General features: G+C 38.4%; 1 protein-coding gene across 1 annotated transcript; it reads left to right on the forward strand.

Annotated features, from left to right (window-relative positions):
* The first annotated feature begins 2,888 nt into the window (after nucleotides 1–2,888).
* rfng (RFNG O-fucosylpeptide 3-beta-N-acetylglucosaminyltransferase) lies at nucleotides 2,889–18,017 on the forward strand. The gene is made up of 9 exons (XM_062442874.1): nucleotides 2,889–3,188; nucleotides 5,748–6,338; nucleotides 14,054–14,102; nucleotides 15,374–15,476; nucleotides 15,664–15,817; nucleotides 15,926–16,011; nucleotides 16,703–16,868; nucleotides 17,061–17,146; nucleotides 17,844–18,017. Exons 2-9 carry the CDS (start codon nucleotides 5,814–5,816, stop codon nucleotides 17,917–17,919), a joined length of 1,245 nt encoding a protein of 414 aa, XP_062298858.1. The 5' UTR covers nucleotides 2,889–3,188; nucleotides 5,748–5,813; the 3' UTR covers nucleotides 17,920–18,017.
* Nucleotides 18,018–23,253: the final 5,236 nt, after the last annotated feature.

Genomic DNA, 23,253 nt, shown 5'->3' on the forward strand with positions numbered 1-23,253 from the left:
ATAGAGGAAGTAGCACCAGGCTGCTATTCTTAAAGGGTCAGCTCATCCAAACATTTCCTTAGCTCTAGCAGGATCTAACTATGCATCTAGTTTCTGTTTTGGAGCTGTAGAACTTCATAGCCCATTGTTTCCAACTGAAGATGCAAATCTTTAAAAAAGTTTATATGTTACGGTTATGAGATATCAACTTTAGAATCATGTGATAACCGTACAACTGATGTTTAATGAATTTTCATTTGTGGTGAACAAAGTATTTAAAATATGCATTTTCACAAATTCAACAGTAGTCAGTATTAGTGTCTATCGAGAATCACTCTGGATAATCCACCGGTCTTAATGTCAGCAGGGTTTCTATTGAAGAGATAGTCCCTATGAAAACTGTTGAGTCACATGTGGATTATTCAGAGTGACTGCAGCATACTACAAATACAAGTTAGTGTTGAGTTTTCAATGTTTTTCAGTTCTATGAGCACTCAAGACCACATACATGCAAACCAACAAGAACGTTGATATTGGATCATGCTGCAAAATCTTGCCTTGCATGACAATGTTTTTTTTTTTACATCTAATACAATAATACAATGAAAGACTCTACTAGATTCTACTCTCTGTTCATGACAACTATAGTACAGTTAAGGTTAAGGAAAGATCATGTTATGGTTAATAAAAAAGCAAATGTTGGGCACCCCACTTGCTTTTCTGGTTAAGGTGTATACCATATAGCCTGCAATGCCCTCATTTAAATTCAAGTCATCCCCCTCTCTCCTCATTTTCTGTCTACCTATCTCTACCAATAAATGTGAAAATACAAAAAAACACTTTTTTTTTTGGTCAAAATGAAGACAGCAGAACAATCTGGTCATGATTAACATTCTGTTATCAACTCACATTTCTAATTGATGTGTTTGAAGATTCAATATCTGTTGTTTAATAAACCTATTTGACTTCTGCAAAGGTGGTGATAAAGAAACAAATGACTAAATCCATATTTGAATGACATAAACACAAACAGGTCCAAGGGGCCCAATCAAGAAAACCTTTCTAATTGTAAAAACTAAATGTAGAATTATTGTCTCAGGGAATCGATGGGCTTCAGCAGAGCCATTCATTTCCAACCCAATTAAAGGATAAGGCTGGTATTATTCTGTATTTTTCTCACTGACAACAACTCAAAATTTTAACATGGAGTTGCCTATGCTGTATGTGACTCTTAGCACAATGGTTCCCACTGAAGACATACATCTTTCAAAACAGGTCACAAATATATAGTTTTAAAAAAATTCATTTAAAAAAAGGTGCAATCATTTCCTAAAACAGCTTTTTAGATTAGATTAGACATCATTTATGGATCCCCAAAGGATAAACTGAATGCAAACACATATGACAAAAGCAAGAAAAACATAAACACTAGAAGAAAGACAAACTAAGCCAGGATAAAACACTGGAAGCATGGTAAGTAATGTGCTACTTAAACATAAGGCAATAAAAACTCCTTCAAGTGCTAACAAAGATCAAATAAGAATACAAAAGACCTAACAGCCAACAGAAATAAATAATTAGTAAGGCTACTTAATGGTCTAGCATGTCACTGAAAAGCTTCACTGCAGTAGACACAAAGGAGTCCCAATGTTTCTGTTGAGCATCGGGACATAAGCAGCCCTGCACTAAAAGAGCCGTTCAGTCCACTCAAGACACTATTGAGTGGATGTTTTTCATATTTTAGAATGCCTCTCAACTTTGTTCTTGTTCTGTTTTCTAAAACAACTTCCAAGAAATCTGGTGATGAGCAAATGATAGAGCGTGCTTTCTGGATCAGCTTGTTTATCCTCTTCTTGTCCTCCAAATAAACAACAGCATAAGAAAGGACATTAACTATGATGCTCTGGTAGCAAGTGTTACTCTTAATGGGAGGAAATTAGTTAATTTTCATAGACAGGTTAATACATATCTGATGTTGTAATGAGTATTGATGGCAGCAAACTAAACAGATGTGGGTACAGTGGGTGATATTATCATTTTCATTTATATTCTGTATTATTTCTGATCATGGAGTGTTTGATAATGGCATGAGTATTGCAAGATACAAACAGATCAGATTAACAGTAGTGGTGTGATAATAAGGGAAGTGAAACGTGTGTGTAGACTGCTATGTGTATGTTACATCTAATGTCTTCAGTAATATCTCTCATTGATCTCTGATGCTACATGTTGATGCTGTTATCTTTTTGGTTAGAGATGTTGCCATCAGTCAGGCAAAATTCTGAATACACTGTACGCAGAGAATACATGATGAATTGATTCCATAATATTCAGAAGGTGAAGCAGCCTCACACCATGCTGGTGATGTACTGCGTTATCACAACCAGCAGAGGGCGCGAAGCTGCAACTGAGAGAAATCGCTTCAACAAACAATAACCAGAGCAACCGAGAGATACGTCAAGCCCACGAGAGTTAGCCAACACCGGAAGTATATTTTTGATTATAAAAGCAAAATTTAAACGTTGAGCATTGAGTGAATTGCGCAAGGTTATCGGTTTTGCACAGGCCTAAATGGCCGTAAAAGTAAAATAAGCATTGTTACAATTAGCATCATTCCGTTGTGTTGCCTTTGTTACATACAGCTCTATAACAGTGTCTAATATAGACCAAAAATAGGGGGATATTGTGGATCAGAATAAGATATTTAATGAAATTGGAAGTTATTAACTGTTTACCAATATTACAGAAAGTGACAACAGTTTTCATTTTTCGACCTTTCTGAATGCTTGGTACGTGTTATGCTTCAATTCACCTTTTATTTTCTAAGATTTTCACCGGAAGTACGAATAGCTTGACAATAGCTGTACGGGACAGAGCGAGCAGAGCAACCGCTGGTAGTAGAGGTAACCTGTTCGTACCTCTTCTTCATATCGTCCTGAACGCTAAACAAGGCCGTAGGTCAGATCCTGGAGGACAGAAGAGGAACAAGGAAAACTTTAAAGTTTAAACAGCGGAACATAAAGGAAAAGACTGAGTGGAGCAGCCGCTGCGTCCGGCGGTATTCATCATTCAACTGCGTCCAAACTGACGATTGTTTTTCCAAGTAAGCTAGCAGGGTTATTGCTGTATGCTTCCCTGAGGTTCCCACACTCACTCAAAAGTGTTACATTGGAAAAAAAGAAGTGAAATGTGTTCTGTGATATCTCATGGTAAGTCTTTCTTTGTTAAGTTTTATCTCTTCAAACTTTTCCATTGAGAGTGAGATTGTTACGTTGCCGTCTGTAGAGCCAGAGGAACTTTAACCATGTAGGAATGTAGTAGTGTTTAAATAGTCAAACATGGAGTTCTTGGTCAATTGTCCTTATCTGGAATTGAAGTGTTTGTCTCTGATGCTTAGAATCAGTTGTGTCACATTTTAACAACATAGCGTTTAAAGGAGATCTTAAATAATTGTTTTAAACTAAAGTGGCACAGCTGTGATACAGAGCACAGCTAGATCAACTGATGCCATTTAATAATTAAAAGCATTATCCGCAAGTAAACCATCAGGTGCAGAGATTATGATGATGTTCTAGGCGGATTAGCTACTAGCCTTCCTCATTTCATGGATCAACATGGATTCATTGTAGAAAGCCTCTCAGTGGAAGCATGGCTCCACACTGCAGGCCAGTGCAGGGAAACAGATCCACAGATCAACCTTTAAACACTGATGGAGAAGCTGCTTTTATTTAATGAATGTATATCTGCACCCGCAGTCTGCCTAAACAGATGTTTGTCTGGTGGACTGGATATTCTAAATATGCATTCCAGCTGTTTCTGATTAGAAGTAATTTAGTTTTTTTTTTTTTTAAATCATTATATTACATGAAATGATTTGTCCCTGCTTTCTTCTCTGTTCCCCTTCCAAACGTCCACATCTTTGTCCTTGTGGCAGGTCAGAAGTTCACTTGAAACAGCACCCCTATAAAAACAGTGAACACAGTGTGTTGTCTACAGTATGCTGCTTAACTCTGATGATGCATCACTTTCTTTCAGTCAAAACTATGACATAAGTCAGATGAGACATATCTGATCATACTTATGTCATTATTTTCTGTATATCTGAATAATCTATCAACTGTTAAATGTCTGAATTTCCCAGAGGCTAAAGTGACCAGATCTATAGCCCCTAACACCTAAATATATTCTATTTACAACGGCCAACAGAAAACATCAAACAGTCACATTTGAAAAGAGGGAAATTCAAAATAGCTGAAGATGACTTTTCTTGTGAAGTAGTTACAGGGATGCATTTTTTGGGAGGGGGCTTTTATTGTGATAGTGAGGTAGCTTAACCCTTACATACTGTTCAGGGTTACATTTGTTACATTTGAGAGCTTTAAAAACTCCATATACACATTTATTTTATCCTAATGTGACCCACTGTATAAAAAACAGAACTAGAATGCATCTTTTTTTTAAATTTTTCTACAGCTGATATATATATATTTTATAATATGCAACTGTACATATAAGATAATATATTGCTTTATTGGTCCTACAGTGGGACTTTACAGTAAGTAGCAGCTTCATTAAACATTGATCAAATATGTATTAATGACTGATGGGGAATTTTGTAGAGACTAATTATGAGTCAAAGTATGAACAGTATGTGAGGGTTAAAGGAAAGCGTTTCCAATTGCTGCTTCATAATAAAAGCATCTACATTTCTTTTAGCTGATTCACAAAAATAATTTCTCAGTGTTTGGCTGGTAGGAAACTTTTATTTTGAAAATGTAATACATTTGCAACCGAACTTAGCAATGCTTTAAGTGTTCAATAAAACTGGACTGCAGAACCAGATGTGGACACACCAGTCTGCACTGCTGTATACTGCAGGGGAAGAATGTGAGCTGGAAGATGAAGAGCTGCAGTTTAATACTCATCTTGCCACGGCGTTTTGTGGAAAGTGATGCCCAGTATCAAAAAGTGGTACCACAGTAGATAATAATGCACCTGGAATCAAACAATCATCTCCATCTATTACAGCTTACCTTCCATTGTAATTATTCCACACAGACCACAAATAGTTTTTTATGGAGCAGCTTAAATCCTCATTTGATAAAGGTGAAGTGGTTGAAGGACCTGAAGTCACACTATATTGGTACTCCATCACAGAATTGGTTGTTGCTCTATATTCCATTAGTCAGAACCAAAATGGGGGGGGGGGGGTCTCTTATAATAATGCACCTTACACATCCAACAATCTGCAAAAGGCCTTAACATTAGATTAGCTGTTCAAAAGCCTTATCTCAGACCTTGTTTTATTTGATTGTAAATGTTTTTTACTTCACTGTATCTTGATTGTTCAACTGTATTTATTCATTGTTTTATTTCATATTATTTTATTTTTCCTAATATTTTCTTTTATTTCTCTCTTTTCTTTTACCTAATATTGTTTTGTGTAAATGAGGATTCCTCCTCAATGATCTTTTGAGGTAAAATAAAGGTTGATAAATAAATAAGAGGTTGGGCAGTGAACATATTGAACCCTGATATTCTCATTTATAAACTTTACAAATGTAGTTTTACTGATAAAAATGTTAGAAAACAAGACTCAGTCCCTGTCAGAGGTTCATGAGTTAAAACTGAAGATGAATGGAGCATGTATTTAACAGCTTTCAGAAGTAAAATATCTCAGCCTTTTTTTTCTATCATGTGAAAATGTTCTTTATTAGAGCTTGAACTTGCCTGTAAATATGTGTGTTGAATCTTGCTCTTGTGTGCAGGGTTCCATGTGATGGTGTGAGGATGGGACAGGGTGGAGTTGGCAGTGACTGCAGCCCTGGAGGCTGATGAACCTGCTCCATCGGCCCGTCAGGATGCACATAGCTTCAGTGGGTGTCAGTAAGTTCTGCTTCCTATTTTCCCTCGTCTTCTGTGGCCTCCTGCTTCTGCTCATCCCGGCACTCCAGCCCCAAGCTCGCCATGTGGACCTGCCTCATCCCCGACCCCGGGTCAGACCTGCACAGGCGGGCAAGGCCTCAACCTACACCTCACAGCACAGTGGGGTTCCTGCAGTGTCCAGCCATGTCGGGGACACTGACTGGACCACAGGACTGAACAGGAGCTCGGTGTTGCAGGGGGAGACTGAAATGAACATAAATGATAACCACAATGACAAAAAAGGCACAGACTCCAAAAGAAACCCAGAAAGAGGGGCTCCACATCGAGGGAAGGTTGGAGGGCTTTCAAGCTCCAGGTCACGGGACGTGTTAGAGTTAAAGGACATTTTTATTGCAGTGAAGACCACCAGGAAGTACCACAAGTCCAGACTGGAGCTGCTGATTCAGACCTGGGTTTCCAAAGCTAAAGAACAGGTGAGATGGATTTATGTGTGTCTTTTGCAGGATTCTTCAGTTCCATTCACTTTTCTAAATGAAATGTTAAGGTAATGCACCCATCTTTTAAAATGCAGTGCTTCACCCTACAAAACACACATCTGCATTTCTAACTCATGTACTCATGATTTCACTGGTAAAACAATCTTTTATCCTGCAACTCTTTTCAATATTGTAGCTATTCCTCCTGTCTAGTTCTGTGTTATACTGGTGAGTATTGGATTGGATGGACAAAATATTCTAGCTAGAAGGGATGCACAAGTTCATCATGTCAGCTGGCCCACAGCATCACTGCCTCACTCCAACATGTCCTGTTCATGGCAGATTTATACCCTCTGATATTTTCTTGTTAAAGCATCACTTTACAGTTAAGGCCTCACTAACTACAGTTTGTTTACTGACTGGTAGCCAGATTTTCCAGCGCTGATTATCCAATAAGAGCACACGTACTGAAAGTTGTACTGAATGGTCATAGGTCATTCAGTACAACTGTCAAAATCAAGTTTTGGACGTTCATGTCTGATAAGTATTTGTATCAGCTATTCTGTCATCAAACCTTCTTATCAGCATGTGAATGCACCACCAGGAAGGATTCACAGATCACTCCGTCATTTAAACACTATGATGATAATGATAAAATGACTTCAACTTTCAGCACACACTAGGTTTTATTTTGGTTTCATTCAGTTGGTTTTGATACACTAACCTGAACTGAAACCAGTGGGCCCATGGAAGACAGGAAAGCTCATTAAAAAAAGGAAACAGCAGTTGGTAATGTTGTAAACACAGAGGATTTACTGGACTGAATAACTACTACAGTAGTTCTCTATCTGCACAGTGCTCACTGTAGGGACAACCTGAAGGCTGAGCAGCACAATGCTATCATATTACACTTACACACAGTCAATCAAACACTGTAGTACTTAAAGATAAGTTAAGATTAACTTTACTTTATTGTCCCGAAGGAAATGAGTCTGGGCTAAAAGTGCAGAATACAGCTGCACATGAACAACTTACAGTACTGTACATGACAGACACAGTGACAGGAACAAAAATGTAACAGTGAACAAAGTAACATAATAGGGTTGACATGGTTTCACAGTATTTTGCATATTGCACATAGTTGAATATTGTATGTATCCTAGGGCTGGGCGATTATGGCAAAAATCTAAATCACGATTAATTGAACCTTTAACCTCGATTACGATTAATGAACGATGAAGTGTAATAATGATGTTTTAAGATGTGACGCTGTGGTTAATGTCTAGTTGATTAGAACTATGAACAGATCATGGTTTGGGTTAAAATGATCACTGGAGACAAGTTTTCACATTCCCTAAAGATATGCAACCTTTACTGTCATGGCAACAGTGAACACCACCATTAATTGACATGAACAAGATTAAGTCGATTAGAGTTTCTAAATGTCGATTTCGATTATTTTTTCGATGAATTGCCCAGCCCTACTGTATCCCTAGGTAACCATGGACTTAGTTGAATATTATGATTATTTTTGTGCACACATGATCAGTCATTATATATAAAGGCTTAGACTAGTTAAAGCAAATAAAAAAAGGTCACACACGCTAATATTTCGTTGGACCGCCTTTAGCTTTGCTTACGGCACGCATGCGCTGTGGCATTGTTTCGATAAGCTTCTGCAATGTCACAAGATTTATTTCCGTCCAGTGTTGCATTAATTTTTCACCAAGATCTTGTATTGATGATGGGAGAGTCTGACCACTGCGCAAAGCCGTCTGGACTCTGTGGTGGCCAATCCATGTGTGAAAATGAAGTTTTAAGCCTGATGAATCCTGGCATTGTCATTCAGTATATTCAGGTAGTCAGCTGACCTCATTCTTTGGGCTCATAATGTTGCTGAACCTAGACCTGACCAACTGCAGCAACCCCAGATCATAGCACTGCCCCCACAGGCTTGTACAGTAGGCACTAGGCATGATAGGTGCATCACTTCATCTGCCTCTCTTCTTACCCTGATGCGCCCATCACTCTGGAACAGGGTCAATCTGAACTCAACAGACCACATGACCTTCTTCCATTGCTCCAGTGTCCAATCTTTATGCTCCCTAGCAAATCGAAGCCTTTTTTTCAGATAGCTTCACTGATTAGTGGTTTTCTTAAGGCTACTGACTACTGACTACCTGAATATACTGAATGACCAGGTTATTCCATCAATGGATTTTTTCCCCCTGATGGCACGGGCATATTCCAAGATGACAATGCCAGGATTCATCTGGCTCAAATAGTGAAAGACTGGTTCAGGGAACATGAGACATCATTTTCACACATGGATTGGCCACCACTGAGTCCAGACCTCAACCCCATTGAGAATCTTTGGGATGTGCTGGAGAAGGCTGTGCACAGTGGTCCGAAAAATGAATGCAACACTGGATGGATTTTTTTTTTGGGTGGCAACTTTTTTTTTTGGCCAGGCAGTGTCCATAGATAGATATATATATATAGAGAGAGAGAGAGAGAGAGAGAGAGAGAGAGAGAGAGAGAGAGAGAGAGAGAGAGAGAGAGAGAGAGAGAGAGAGAGAGAGAGAGAGAGAGAGAGAGAGAGAGAGAGAGAGAGAGAGAGAGAGAGAGAGAGAGAGAGAGAGAGAGAGAGAGAGAGAGAGCTCTGTCCCCTGTTGTTCATACGCCAATAACTTGGATACTGATGATTTGTCAAAGGCCAGGATTATGAAGTTATTGTTGGCTTAAATGTGTTTATAACTGTTGTCATAGCAACAAGTTAGAAAATCCAAACCAGCTAAAACTAAAATAGACAAAAAGCTCATTCACAGTTAGAAGGATGAGGAGCAACACTTTTTAAGGTGAACCCCCAAATATGACCTGGTTTTCAGATACAAATGACTCCTTAGAGGTCTGATGCCATGGTGATGATGATGATGTAAAAGTGACATCTTAAGTCAATTGGTGGACTTAAGATGATGACTATCTAATTGATCTTTAGTCTGAAGAAGAGCACTGACTCGTGGTATCTTATTGAATCTACCTGCATTGGGAGCTGCAGTAGTTGGACTTTTTTCTAGCTCATGTATGAAAGGTTCTTTCATGACAAGTACAGATTTTCTGTACTTTGACTGAAACAGAATAGGAATACTGGGTTATGAATATGAAGTTATATATAAAGTTATATTTATATATTTCAGATACACTACCAAGTACATTTTTTGAAAGAATGGCATATGGTGATAAATGTGTAATTGTGCACACATAATCAGTCACTGGTTAGGGTTATTATAAATGTATAGGGACATTTATATACATTTTTTTCAAAATAAGAGAACATCATTCAAGACGACTTAATCTATGATGAACAAGTCAATCCTCTGACAGTGTAAAGAGTCGCATTAGCTGGATGAGAATGAACAGGATCATTTTAGCCTGAATGAGTTAAGTCACATTTTGAAGAACAGGATTTGTGAAGGACGTGTTTCACAATCTGCTGATGCTGTATAGATTCATTTTTTTAAAAAAAGCAAAAGATTAATTAGTGATGAAAATGATTGTTAGTTACAGTCTTCAGCTTACTTTTTAACATAGTTTCAACACAAATAAATCAAGTACAGCTCCCAATGCAAAACACCACTTAAACAAAGTGTTTGCTCAATCCTGTGGTCATTTAGAAACATAACCACTCTCTAGAACTCACGTTACCCATCAGCTGAACCATCCAAAATCGCTGCCAGGGGTGCGATCCATAATAATGCATGTATTGTGATCGGTAAAGCGTTCAGTTGCACACTGACAGCAGATCTTTAAAATAAATAAGCTCTTATATAAACGTGTTCCTCAGGGAGCAGAGGCCTTCTCAACAATGTGGAGTCCACCACTGTTGGATTTAGGTTTCTACACTGATGCTAGTGTTAATAAATCTAGCTCTTGCCTCAGGGTGTTGCTTCATCACCACCAGAGATTCCTCGCTGGTGCGGTTAGAGTTTGTCCTCATTGACATTTAGTGGAACCACAGGACTTTTTTAAAAGATAAATCTTGACTTCACCCTGCATCTAGTTCACGCCAGAAACCCCTTCTAGCATTGTTTATTGACGTCACTATAGATTAATTGTGTTTAACCATCATATTAAAAATGTGAGTAAATGTTCCAGAGGAAGCTGAAACTGTGATGAACTCAAACAATCTGTGTTCTACCAATCACCATACACACCCATCACTGACCGCAGCACAGAGCAGCTTCATGCTTGAGTTTAACAGTTCATCTGTGACTTTGTTAAAGTCAACTTTTAAACCAAAATGAATAAGAAGTCCTTAATGTCTTAAACATCTGCACTTCAGTAACAATGTCATCTGCTGATGAAGATCAGTTGAGTCATTTTTCCTTGAGGGGAGAATGTTTTGTCAGTTGCTGTGTCCAAGCTCAACAATGAAGAGTAAAGCTCCATGTTTAAGCCAACCTGAAAGAGAAGTCCTTAGAGAGCAGAGAATAATGGAAAGTTGATGAATCGTGCTCTCTTTAAATGGGGAAGAACTTGTTATAGAAGCATTTTTGTTGTTTTTCTTGTAAAAAGGGAACTTTTTTTTTTCTCTAGAAAAACGCTCTACACTGATGACCTCACTGATGGCTTAACAAAGTCACTTCAGCTAGTTACATTCTGTTTAAAGAAGAAGTGACACCAATCACACATTTGTTTCATCATCACAGAGCCTGCAGAATTTCAATAATTGCACACTCAAAAGTTCCACCATTCATCCCTCCTTCATCAGATTTGAATGAAACCAGTGAGTTTAGTCAGGATCGCTCAAAAGCATCTCGAGTTATGTGTAAATATGTGATTGCATTGATCAGTCTTTCAGATTTTGGTCTTTGTTCTTTCCATAGAGCATGCACACCAGTTTTACCCAAATTCTGTTTGCTGAAATGTGTGGCTGGTGGACAGAATTTCTGTGGTTGGGTTAAAAATGTCTTGGTAGGGCTGTTCCTAAACAAGGACTGAAATTCACCAAGATTTCTAATGACAAGACAAATTAATGAGTAGTGGCCAATATTCTGTGTATTCAATATTCTGGCGGCTGTGGCTCTGATGAGCAGGTTGGCACACTGTGTGGTAGCTCCCCAATTAGCAATGTATTTTCTTGACTTGCACATATTTCTCTCTATAGAGTACACTAATGAGTGTCTATTAGTAATAGTTATATAGGTGGTAGTGAATGAGGGTGAAAGAAAGACCCAAGGCTTTGTTGAGCTTTCAATGATCTTGTCTACAACATTTGACTTTGTACTGAGTCTCTGACTATGACTGTGCTGCAGGTGTCATAAACTGACTTTGTTTTACTTAAGTTGAAGAATGAAGATGATGTGTTTGAGCAGTTGGGGGGTTGCAGAGAAGCATTCTATAATTAACAACAACAAAACAGACAATTGAAGATGTATACCGACATGTCCAAAATGATTAATATTTATCCACCAACAGGACACAGCCTGTTTCCAGCACACACACCAAGTCAAATGTGAAAGGAGCCAGGCTTTAGATTAGAGTAGTCTTAAGTACTTTGTATAAAGTTAAAGTAGCCAACACAGAAAGCACTGTGGACAGCTCTGTATTGAGAGCTGTTAGGAGCAATTAGTAAGTCCCACTGCCAGACAAAGAGCCTCAGTGTGGTGAGAAGGAGCTTTAAAACTGCCCCACTTCAGAAATGTCACAGTCACAGAGGGTGGAGGAGTTCCAGCTCAGTTTATGCTCCCAGTATCAACAGCTCGGCTCACACTGGCTCTAAGTCCAGCTCTGTTGTGAAACGCCTCCACTGTACGTCTGTTCTGTGTTAAACACAGGCCTGTCACCGTCTTCTTTTACTGCTCTAACATCAGTAAAGTCTGCCCCCCCCCTCCATGTTTACAAGTGCCTGTAAAATTAAAAGTGGCTATTTAATGTAAATGTGTCAGGTAGCTCTTCTGTGAGTGGAAAAAGTATCCTCACATAAAAAGACAGATGGATTGTTTTTTAATAGAAGGTCAAGTAGGTCTTTTTAGGGTGTAGCTCATTTGATGGTGTATGAAGGTTACAACCTGCCTGCAGGGCTCTGCAGAGGCTCAGCATGTCTGTGCCTGCTATAGACTGCACTGCAACTGTCCATGTAGACAATCACTGCACTATCACACATCAACTGGAATCCAGATGTTTTGGTCATACTGTGCAGCAGATAAATGTAGCTGTGACCTATGCTCTCAGGTATGACTGTTCCTGTGATTTAATATGCCAAGAATGGGTTAGGTTAGGTTAGGGTTAGTCTCAGACATAAAGCAGTTGACATTCCTCCCTCGTGTAAGAATGGTCATTTATGGTCAAATTTGAGGCAAGACTGTGATACACTCAGCTCCCTGTGTGTGTGTGTGTATGTGTGTGTGTGTAAACATGGTTTTATAATAGTTTTGGCTAGTTCCAGATTTTTTTACTCAGTCCTGTTTAAATGTAGGCTTGAATCAAACTTCCAAAGACATTATAACATTTTACATATTTTTAACCCTCACTACTCTCTACACCAATTCACATTCATAAATTCCTCATCAGTCATTAATAAATGTTTGATTCATCTTATGGGAAAAAGACATTCACAATCACTATTTTATGGTCCAGGAAAACATTTTATACAATATGATGAATACAACAACATGTTGAATGCTGATTTTGGAGTTTGTTTGATAAACGTGTACATTTGCATATGTAACATGTGCACACATTTTTTATTTATTTTTTATTAATTATTCTAATTCCATTTTTATATACTGTGGGTCACATTAGGAAAAGTCCAGCTAAAAGAAATGTGTGTATGGTGTTTTTACTGCTCTCAAATGTAAACAATTGGTTGTCAAGTTCAACCCTGAACAGTATGTAAGGGTTAACTTCTGATGAATGCTGGCTGTCACAGGAGATGCATGGATGTATGTCAGTGGTTCCCAAATACAGCCATAGTGGAGGGGCACACATCACCAGGGGGAGAAATGTGGAGTGAAATTAAAGCTGAATGTACCTTTATCAAATTCCACATTTAGATTTTTGTAACACAGGTGTAACTAATAACTCTAGTAATTGCTACATTGGATAGAAGCCATACTAATGTGATCAATTCTTCTTGTGCTGTGACAAGTCAGAAAGTGTGAAACATTTCTGTGAACAACAGCTGGGAACAGCGCGTCTTTGTCTCTTCCATTTGGTAACGCTAAAGAAACTAGAACACTCTGATGCTGGCATGCTATCAACATTTCTTCAGAAAAAAATGTCAACTATGAGATTGAGAGACCTCAGACGGGGGCAGAATAGAAATAGTGATGCTCATTAATCAGACATGTCAGCCACAACATGAATATTCAACAGCTCTCTTGTTACTCTTGAGTTTGAGTGTAGCAGGTTGACTTGGTGCCTTTTGTAAGTTAAAACTCTGGCAGCTTCATATGTTGATTTTCAACAGAACCTAAACAGAAAAGATCATTGTGCTTGACTAATGACTTCCAGAATCACTGCCTGTTGATAAAAATGGAATCATCGTACAGATAACATTGTAGTGTGAAATGTTGCTCCTCTGTAGCTGTATCTGGCACTGTTGCTCTTCATCTTATAACAACATACACCTTCTCCTTGTAGCAGAGCATGAACGTATGTGTGTTTGTGTGCTTGCACTGCTTTGAACAGTGTGTGTTTGTGTGTTTCAGACCTACATATTCTCTGATGGTGAAGACAAAGAGTTGCGGATGAGAACAGGTAAGAAGCTTGACAATTCTCATAGGAAGAAAAAAGAAATCTGAAATGTTCCCTCAGTCTTTTATGTAGCCACATTATCAATCAATCAATCTTTATTTATACAGCTCCAAATCACAACAAAAGTCATCTCAAGGCACTTTACACATAGAGCAGGTCTAAACCGTACTCTTTAATTTAATATAAAGAGACCCAACATTGCCACATGAGCAAACACTTGGCACTATATTATGTATTGACCCAACAGATAAAGTGAAACATGATAATCCCAGCATTTCTCAAACAGGATTTCACATTTTTGGTGAGAGAGCCAAGTACACATTTTTCAGATAAAGCAGATGGAAGGAGAGTGGTAACATTTATGATGTACGTTATATTCAAAGGTTATTTACTTTATATGAATCATCTGAAACCAACATACAGTGTAATGTGGTGCAGATACAGTAATGTATATGTACACTGAGGTGAAATGTTTCTGGAGGCTGGGGTCAGTTGGGTTGATATGGTTAGATTTAGAATTGGTTCATTTTAATTTAAGCAAAATAAAATCTTCATTTAGAGCACAGAATTCCAATTATGTGGTTTGGAGCATTCTGCTCATGTAAACCCCAATAACCTCTATCTGTGACCATGATAACAGTCTGGCTCTGTGATTGGCTGGACGGACTATAAGTGAAGAGGAGGGATATGGTGCTATCATCACAGCAGTAGGCATGAAAATGACTAATGGTACTTAAGTCGGTGGTTTTAATAGTGTTGTTTATCTGTTTACCTCAAACCCCACACTAGGATACAGGTAAGATAAAGTGTCACTAACAGACAGCTTAGTTTATTTGATATGTCATTTAGTTAATTGTTATTATTAAGTAATACTCTGCTGTTTTTCTCCTTGCTTATAGAACTATTTTTTCATAGTAATATTGTAGTTTTATTATAGTAACCAAAGAGAAATGCTTGAATTCATCTTTACATGTATTAAGTTGTCATATGTAATTAAGCATATAGACTAGATGTAAACTTTTTATAGATTTTAACAATGATATGCTTGAGTGTTAAAGGACCAGTGTGTAGGATTTAGTGATCTAGCTGTGAGGTTGCAGATTCTAACACACTTCTCCTTTATGTGGAAACTATTTGAAAACCAATACAACTTTTTTTTTTTAAGTACATTTCCCAACCACCCTAGTAGTACATGTTCTCTCTATTCTTGCAATATCCTCACCTTTTATTGACCCTGTATGTGTGTGTGCTGTCCTCTGATGTCTCATCTCTAGGAGCTAACATCATCAACACAAACTGCTCAGCAGCTCACACCCGACAGGCTCTCTGCTGCAAGATGTCTGTAGAGTACGACAAATTCATCGAGTCTCAGAAAAAGTGAGTGATGACTCATCAGTACCTCAGACTAAACAGCAGTGATGCAGTTAACTAATAATAACCAATAGAACAGTGACTCAAGACATTTCTAGCAGCTGATAGCAAGTTCACCAACACACTGACCCTGAACTGACTTCTGGGATTTATCAGGTACTATACTTAACGTGTGTGTGTGTGTGTGTTGCAGGTGGTTCTGCCATGTGGATGATGATAACTATGTGATCCTGCCCAGTCTTCTGCGGCTGCTCTCCTTCTACCACCACAGCCAGGACGTTTACTTGGGTCGACCCAGTCTGGATCATCCCATAGAGGCTGCAGAGAGGGTGAAGAGTGACGGATCGGTCAGTTACTACATCTGATCAGGATTCACTCACTCCACTAATTGACAGTTATAGCTGTTTTTCTTTAGGCTACTACACCTCAAATCAAATCTGGTCCTTTCATTTCAGGTGTCGGTCAAGTTCTGGTTTGCTACAGGTGGAGCCGGTTTCTGTATCAGCAGAGGTCTGGCTCTGAAAATGAGCCCGTGGGCCAGGTAGGTCACAACCCATTCTGATTCAAACTGTTGTACACTCTGAGGTCAGAAATAATCCAGCCTTGCTTTTAATGTAAGAACCCAGGCCTGAAAGCACCCCAAGTCACTTAAGAATGATCAAATAATGTCTTGAGATAACCCTCATACAATGTGCATTGACTTGTTACAGTATGTTTTAGGTGTATCTGGCAAGAGAAACAGGCTTATGTTTGCACTACTAGAAGATAAAAATGTTTAAACCTACAATCTACAGCCTTCCTCTCTGTCTCTCTCCAGACAAAGCAGCAGCAGCTCTGCATGTTATACTTTTCCGCCCAGATTTCAGCTGACATTTGTACATTTTTGCAGTCCCACACAGTCCTAAATTACATATTTTAACTAAAACGTGCTATTGCACTTGACTGTTAATTTGCTAGTGCAAAACCTGTGTTGCCCATAGTAAATGCAGAAAAAAAACACAACCCGTTAGTGCCTTTAAAAAGCATCTTTATTCTCATTCATAAGTAAAAATACTGACATTAACAATGACACACATAGACAATAGTACAATAATAAGCTTAAACAAGAAATTACAGTTGTAATAAATGATTTTCTCACTCATTGTGTAAGAATGTGAGTTTGGAAATAGACTGTGGGTGTGAAAACATGCTGTGATGGGTGTTATGGCTGAAACTTGGTCTTGTGGTTTCAGTTTGGGGAATTTCATCAGCACAGCAGAGAAGATCCGACTCCCAGACGACTGCACCATCGGCTACATCATCGAGGCGCTGTTGGAGGTCACTTTAACACACACACACCTCTTCCACTCCCACCTGGAGAATCTACAGAAGCTGCCCACCGACACTGTGCTGGAGCAGGTGAATATGTTATATATATATGGAGAGAGAGAGAGACTTTGAGGAAATGAGTGAGAACTAGCTGTGGAATATTGAGTCTTTTCATTTAAAGTTTTTTTCCTCAGATGGTGAAATTAAAAGATAAAATCATTCATGATTTGCATCCTGCAGTAAAGTTAATGTGTTTGTATTTTATGCTTGTTTTGCAAACAGGTGACTCTCAGCTACGGAGGCTTTGAGAACAGAAGAAATGTGGTCAGCATTGTTAGAGGCTTTTCACTGGCTGAAGACCCAACAAGGTAAACACAATAACACATTGATCTGTTGCACTGTTCCATGGCTCAGTCCAGCATTTATCATCATGTACTATATCTGTGAAAATTCAAAGGAGGGTTCAATGAGTGTACTGAACTAAGTGTAGGCTTTTATGAAAAATGAGTACTGGTTCATTCAGGTGATGAACCTGTGGTGCCATGTATATCAGCTGTGTTCTGAAGCTGAACTCATTTTTATGGTAATGTGCTGCTCAGTGGTGGTAGTTCACTAAACCCCAGCCCTGAACAGTGATTGTTTAATCATAGTTCAGCCTCCAGAACTAAGCATGGCTGGAATGTCAAATGTTGGATTGCTCTGCATGTTGAAGTGTTTTGCAGATGGGGTCTAATAAGATACTCAGTGCTCTGTATCTCAGGAGTTGTGTCTGTTTTAGAGGTTAAAAAGTCCAAAAACAGAACAGCAAAACATCTAACAGAAACAAATGTGATCTTTATTTTAGATTATCCTTACACGTTAGTTTTTAAACGAGTCAGCTGCTAACAAAAAACCTGACTGGAACGGGGTTAGGGTTAGTCTTCAGTCAATCAGTACATCATGCAGTGTGCTTTGATTGTAGTTGAATTGATTAACTCTACACTGCTTTACACAGAAATTCCTTTAGCACTTTCTCTTGTAAACATTGTTACTATTTCTCTGACTCTGTCTTTTCCCATCCTGCAGGTTTAAGACAGTCCACTGCCTTCTGTATCCAGATACTGACTGGTGTCCAAAGCTCAAACCTCGCCACAAAAACTGAAAGTGGCTGTGTTTTTATCCTGCTAAACCTTTATCCCACTGCCTCACCCTTCATTCACGCCATGTGGTGGATGCCTTCACTGAAGGGCACACTCATTTCACGCTTCATTTCATAGATGCACAGTGCCAGTGTTAGTACGATTTTTCAGTTTTTGTCATGAGGCAGAGCTCATCGATGGGCAGAACTGATTCAGTAAGTCATTAAGTGAAACCTTAATAGATGGAGCCAAAGATTGACTTTTTGTGACTAATAGAGAAAGCAACTGGGTGAAGCTAGTTGTGGCTGGAGCTGGATTTTTTTTTTCTCCACTGTAAAATAGCTCTTGAGAGTAACCTCAATGTTCCTCAGTAGAGCAGTCTCCTGGGTAACTTAGCCAAATGACATGTTTATGTCTCTGCCATTATGTTTTAAAGGTGTCGATGTAAGTCCTGAAAAATCATATTTTATTCCTTGGTTTAGTAGGTGGTGTGGCAGGAAATGATACACTTTCCATGTGAGGCCTTTGAGAAGAATCCAGCTGTGTTCCTGTTATATTGTCCAGACCATCATACCAGTTCACATCAGACTCCTTGTTGTAATTTAGGAATAACTTAATTCACTTGGTGTTACTCTAAGGCAGGTAGTGGAGGTTTAATAACAGGATGTTGTCACATTCACTCCCTTTGTTGATGTGTTAGCACTGTTAGTCACTAGAGTCATGAAACCAGTGCTGCACCGTAGCTGTTAAACTGAAGATTGATTGAAGATGTTGAATAAAATCCACAAACTATACACATTTCAACCTCAGAGTTCACTCCACTGTGAGTGGTGCAGCTTGTACCCTAAAACTATGTACAAGCAAACTTTTCCAATACTGTCACCCACTTTTCTACTGACCGGGTCAAGTTAAACCACAGTGGATCCAACCAGAGAATAAGATATTATCTAAAGCACAATGATGGAAGCAGGAAGTAGGAAAGATGGAAGCTAGCTCTCACTCTTGCTATCTGTAAAAATTCATGAGAAGCTATAATCTGTAGTGAATAAGTTGCATGTCATATATACAATACTGTGCAAATATTTTATAAAAGTAAAGTGAGAATGCTTTCAAAGCTAATACCCTGAATATTTTTTTTTATCAATGAAGTTAATATAAGACACAGTGAACAGAAGAAACCTAAATGAAATCACTATTTGTGTTTAAAACAGCAGCAGTTCTCATCGGTACACATCTGCACACAGATGTTCAGGTAGTCGGCAGGTCTGTTGCTCCATCTTGGAGAAGTTGCCACAGTTGTCCATCTAATCTCAGACTGACTCCATGATGGCTGTAGGTTTGGGCTTGTTGTTATACTGCAGAACACATTTGGGACCAATCAGATGCCTCTGATGACACTGCATTATGAATAATAATCTAAATATCTGAAGTGCCTAAAATGTTTGCACAGTAATGTATGTTGAAAGAATTGTAGGTCACTGTGAAGCAAGACTTTCTAAGAGCAACTACGCTGTAATAGATACGCTCTCTATTCACTGTTTTAACACGTCAAATTAAAATCTAAAGCTATGTGTGGTTATGAATTGCTATAATATTACATTAATGTTTGCCTGATAATTAACAAAATACAGTGGTTCTATAGCTCTACCAATGAGATCATGTCTATGAAAAATAGTGCTGAAACACTACTCAGCATATTAGTGCTGCCCAGTGTAGGCCCGCTTCAGGCCCATAGTGTTCTGTTACTGCCCAAACATCCACACCATTTAAAGTCCTCCTTTTCCAATTAGTAATGTTTGAGGTACTTTAAGAGAGTGTAAGATGGCTGAAGTGAGATTGATGTTTGATATGAGCAGAAAGAGATTATGGTTGGGATATTGACAGAGAACCCTTGTATAATGATTCAGTCTCTGTCTTAATTGTTGTGACACCTTCATATTCTCAGCCAGTTACCTTTTCCTTTTCTTTGTATTAGCCTTTGTCTAACAGGCCTGTGTTCATGGTTTTGCACTACTTTGATCTTATGTACAGTACCAGTTAAAAGTCTGGACACGCTTTCTCATCCAAGGGGAATGGGGAGGTGTGTCTGGTACAGTAACTGACTGTTGTTTAAATGTGAGTGAAGTTCATTTTTTTGTTTGCTCTTATTTTTTAGTGTAGGTTGTAGTTGCAGCTTTACATAATGTGTTTGTTGGAGTTAGATTTTAATGGGTGGAGCCAAAGATATCTCAACCACATCAATGTGTAATTTGGTATGGATATTTATGATCCCCAGAGGATGGTCTCTAATCATATAAGTGAGCTTTAGTGTGGCACTACCATCAGGTCAAATGAGACATCATGTAAACTAACAGCTGGATGTATAACCATGGTGTGTTCATTCACCATCATTAGAAATGTGATCTTTTCAGCTGCATGTACAGCAAATGATCAGTGTTTGTTGCTTGTTTCAGCATGTTTGTATTGTTGGATATAACGAACACTTCAGCTTTACAGTCTTATTTGTATTAGCCACACTAGCTGCATTGCTCTAGGGATGGTCATGTTTCTCTGTTGCACCACTTGAAGTTTTGTACAAACACTCATGATCCAAGTATGAATCCTAATAACTTACAGTAGCCTCCACAGGATGGAGGACCTCATCTAGCGCCACCAGCAGGTCAAAGTTTTCACTTATCTAGTCATTTATCTCAACATCAACTGCATGTATTGGAATACAATTCATGGTTCTCAGATGATAAACCCTAACCTCTGTTGGTCCACCACTTTGGTTCTGACTGAAATAACTACTAGATGGGTTGCCATGACATTCTGTACAGATATTCATGATCTCCAGAGGATAAACCTAACTGTTTTTGGTGATACAATGACTTCAGCTACCATGAGATTGGTATTTGTGGTTTTCAGTGAAATATCTCAACAAATATTTGATGTATTGCCATGGGATCTGGTATCAACATTCATGTTTTCCACAACATGAATGACTAATGACCCTCCCATCAGCCTTAGTTGTGCTTTGATGAACATGGTAATAATGCTCAACCTGTCATTGTGAGCTTGCTGACAGAAGTATTTTGCTTGAAGTGCAGCTGTGCTGAAGTACAGCCTCACAGTTTCTGGCTTGTTGCTTGAAACATTGGATTCAAAATGTAAGAAATTTCAAGTTAGAAAAGTAGGTTCAGTTATGATGCCTTATGTGAAAACTTACTAATTGAGAATTTACTAGCAAATGAAGGAAACAAATGAACAGACATTATTTTATATCCAGACCAGCACTCCTGCTTTGGAATTCACGTTGTTCCAGTTGGCTAACTTGTACTCTGGTAAACAGGTTCTTTGGCTCCTCCCACTTATGTTACACCAGCCACTGTCAGTATTCCTGCCTGTAAAAGGTATTTGTGTAAAACTCCAGTCTACCTTTTTTTTTTCCCTTTTTTTTTTTTTTTGCACACAAGTCTAGAATCCAAAATCCAGAGCATGTATGTCACTGCAGGTCAGTGGCTGAGACAGTGAGAGATGTGTTTTTGTAAAGCCTTTACCACTGATGTATTATTGTGTTTCCATAAGAATAAAACCTTTCAGCATCATCAAGTGTTTGACTGTGTGACTGTTTTATTATAGAACTGCTAACATTGAGCAGAACACCATTTATAACTTAGACTATACTATATATATATATATGGTTAATGACATCATTTATAATTGGAATATAAAAACATGTAGTCCAGAGAACTGACTACCTGTAATCAGTTCAAGCTATTATACAGGCAGGGAAGCTCACTGAGCTGAATGCTGGGATACATGTGTGATTTATTGACAATGATAGAGAATAACAGTGATTTAGTGCTGAGGGACTCTCATGTGCTGCATCATAAACTGGGTGGATGTAGAGTGTGTGTTTGTAATACTAATGACGTGTGCTTATGTTTTGTCAATTTTCTCATTGTAAGTTGTAAATGAATCACACCAACTTCAATTTTAAAGCAAACAAAGTGCAAACAAAACTTGACAATTTATCTGCAAACTGGACTTTTTACATTACAATAAATTTACATTTCAGCTTGTTTCTAATGAAAATGAACATTTCCATAATTCTTTGGGATTCTGAGAAATCTGTCTAGTTAAACACAATTATAATTTTGACAATTCAATTCAAATACAAAGTTTGCAGTTTGATTTAGATCAATCAATCAATCTTTATTTATATAGCACCAAAATCACAACAAAGCAGGTTCTAAACCGTCTCTTCGGGTTTAATTTTAAAGAGACCCAACATTCCCACATGAGCAACACTTGGTGACAGTGGCAAGAAAAAAACTCAATTTTAACAGGAAGAAACCTCAGAACCAGGCTCAAAGTGGGAGAACATCTGCCTCGACCGGTTGGGGTAGAGAGGAGAGAGAGGAAGAATAGGAGAGAGAGAGAAGCACATAGAAAATCAACATATAAGTTAGAAGTTAACCTGTTAAATAAAACTGTGCAACCCACTCTAGCCTCTAACTTTGGATCAGGATCATTTAAACTCTATGATTTCCTGTTGTTGTAAAATGTTAAAGTTACCTTTAAAATGACATCTGGGTTATGAACACTAACCTTTTTATTTTGGGCACATTATTTCCGCGCTTGTACATGAAAATGGGGGTGCCTGGTTAAAAGTTCATTTCACATTCAACTTATCATGATCATCTCAACAGTTTTTATTTTAAGGTTTTTTTGTAACTGTAATTACATATGCATGCACCATACCATATGCACCCAGGTGGATAAGACATTTCATATTTCATAATGGCAGCCATAACATTCCTGACTGTTCTGAGAGCTGTGTAAGCCACAGAATACAACCTTTTCACTTTTGAGTCCCATCAGTTATCATCATTGTGGGGAGATATGTGGGTGAGGAAAGTTTTCCACATGTGGTTTTCTTTGCTTTATTTACAATTTTTTAGTTTTTCCACCAAACTCACTGAAGCTCAGGTTTCCACTAAGATAAACAAAGATTGTGTGCTGCACCATGCCATCAAATGGAAATATTCTATGTGCCTGATGCATCATTTACCCACAAATTGTACCCAACAGATTTGGTATGTTTGTAAAATTTGCACCAGAAGTTTTGTGGGTTTGAACAGAGTTGGCTGCATAACAAGACTTTCCACCGACTGGGACTGAAGGGGTTAAAATAATTTAGCAGGATAAGGTTGTCCTCTCCCTTATCTCATCACAGCAGCATGACTGGATTTCCAACTGCCCCCTCGCTGGATAGTATCCCAGCATAGATATACCATAAACCTACACAATGGAGAGTGATGCTGACGAGGAGTTACTAATAACGCGAACACTACCAATAAAAACAGTGAAGT

The sequence above is a fragment of the Scomber scombrus genome, chromosome 21 (genome assembly GCF_963691925.1).
Source record: "Scomber scombrus chromosome 21, fScoSco1.1, whole genome shotgun sequence".
Classification (NCBI taxonomy): domain Eukaryota; kingdom Metazoa; phylum Chordata; class Actinopteri; order Scombriformes; family Scombridae; genus Scomber; species Scomber scombrus.

Excerpts from the sequence above, each read along its gene's own strand:
- rfng (XM_062442874.1), top strand. The coding sequence starts at position 5,814 with ATGAACCTGCTCCATCGGCCCGTCAGGATGCACATAGCTTCAGTGGGT. Across the intron at positions 14,103-15,373 it reads AGAGTTGCGGATGAGAACAG|GAGCTAACATCATCAACACA; the intron begins GTAAGAAGCTTG and ends TCTCATCTCTAG. Across the intron at positions 16,012-16,702 it reads AAAATGAGCCCGTGGGCCAG|TTTGGGGAATTTCATCAGCA; the intron begins GTAGGTCACAAC and ends TTGTGGTTTCAG.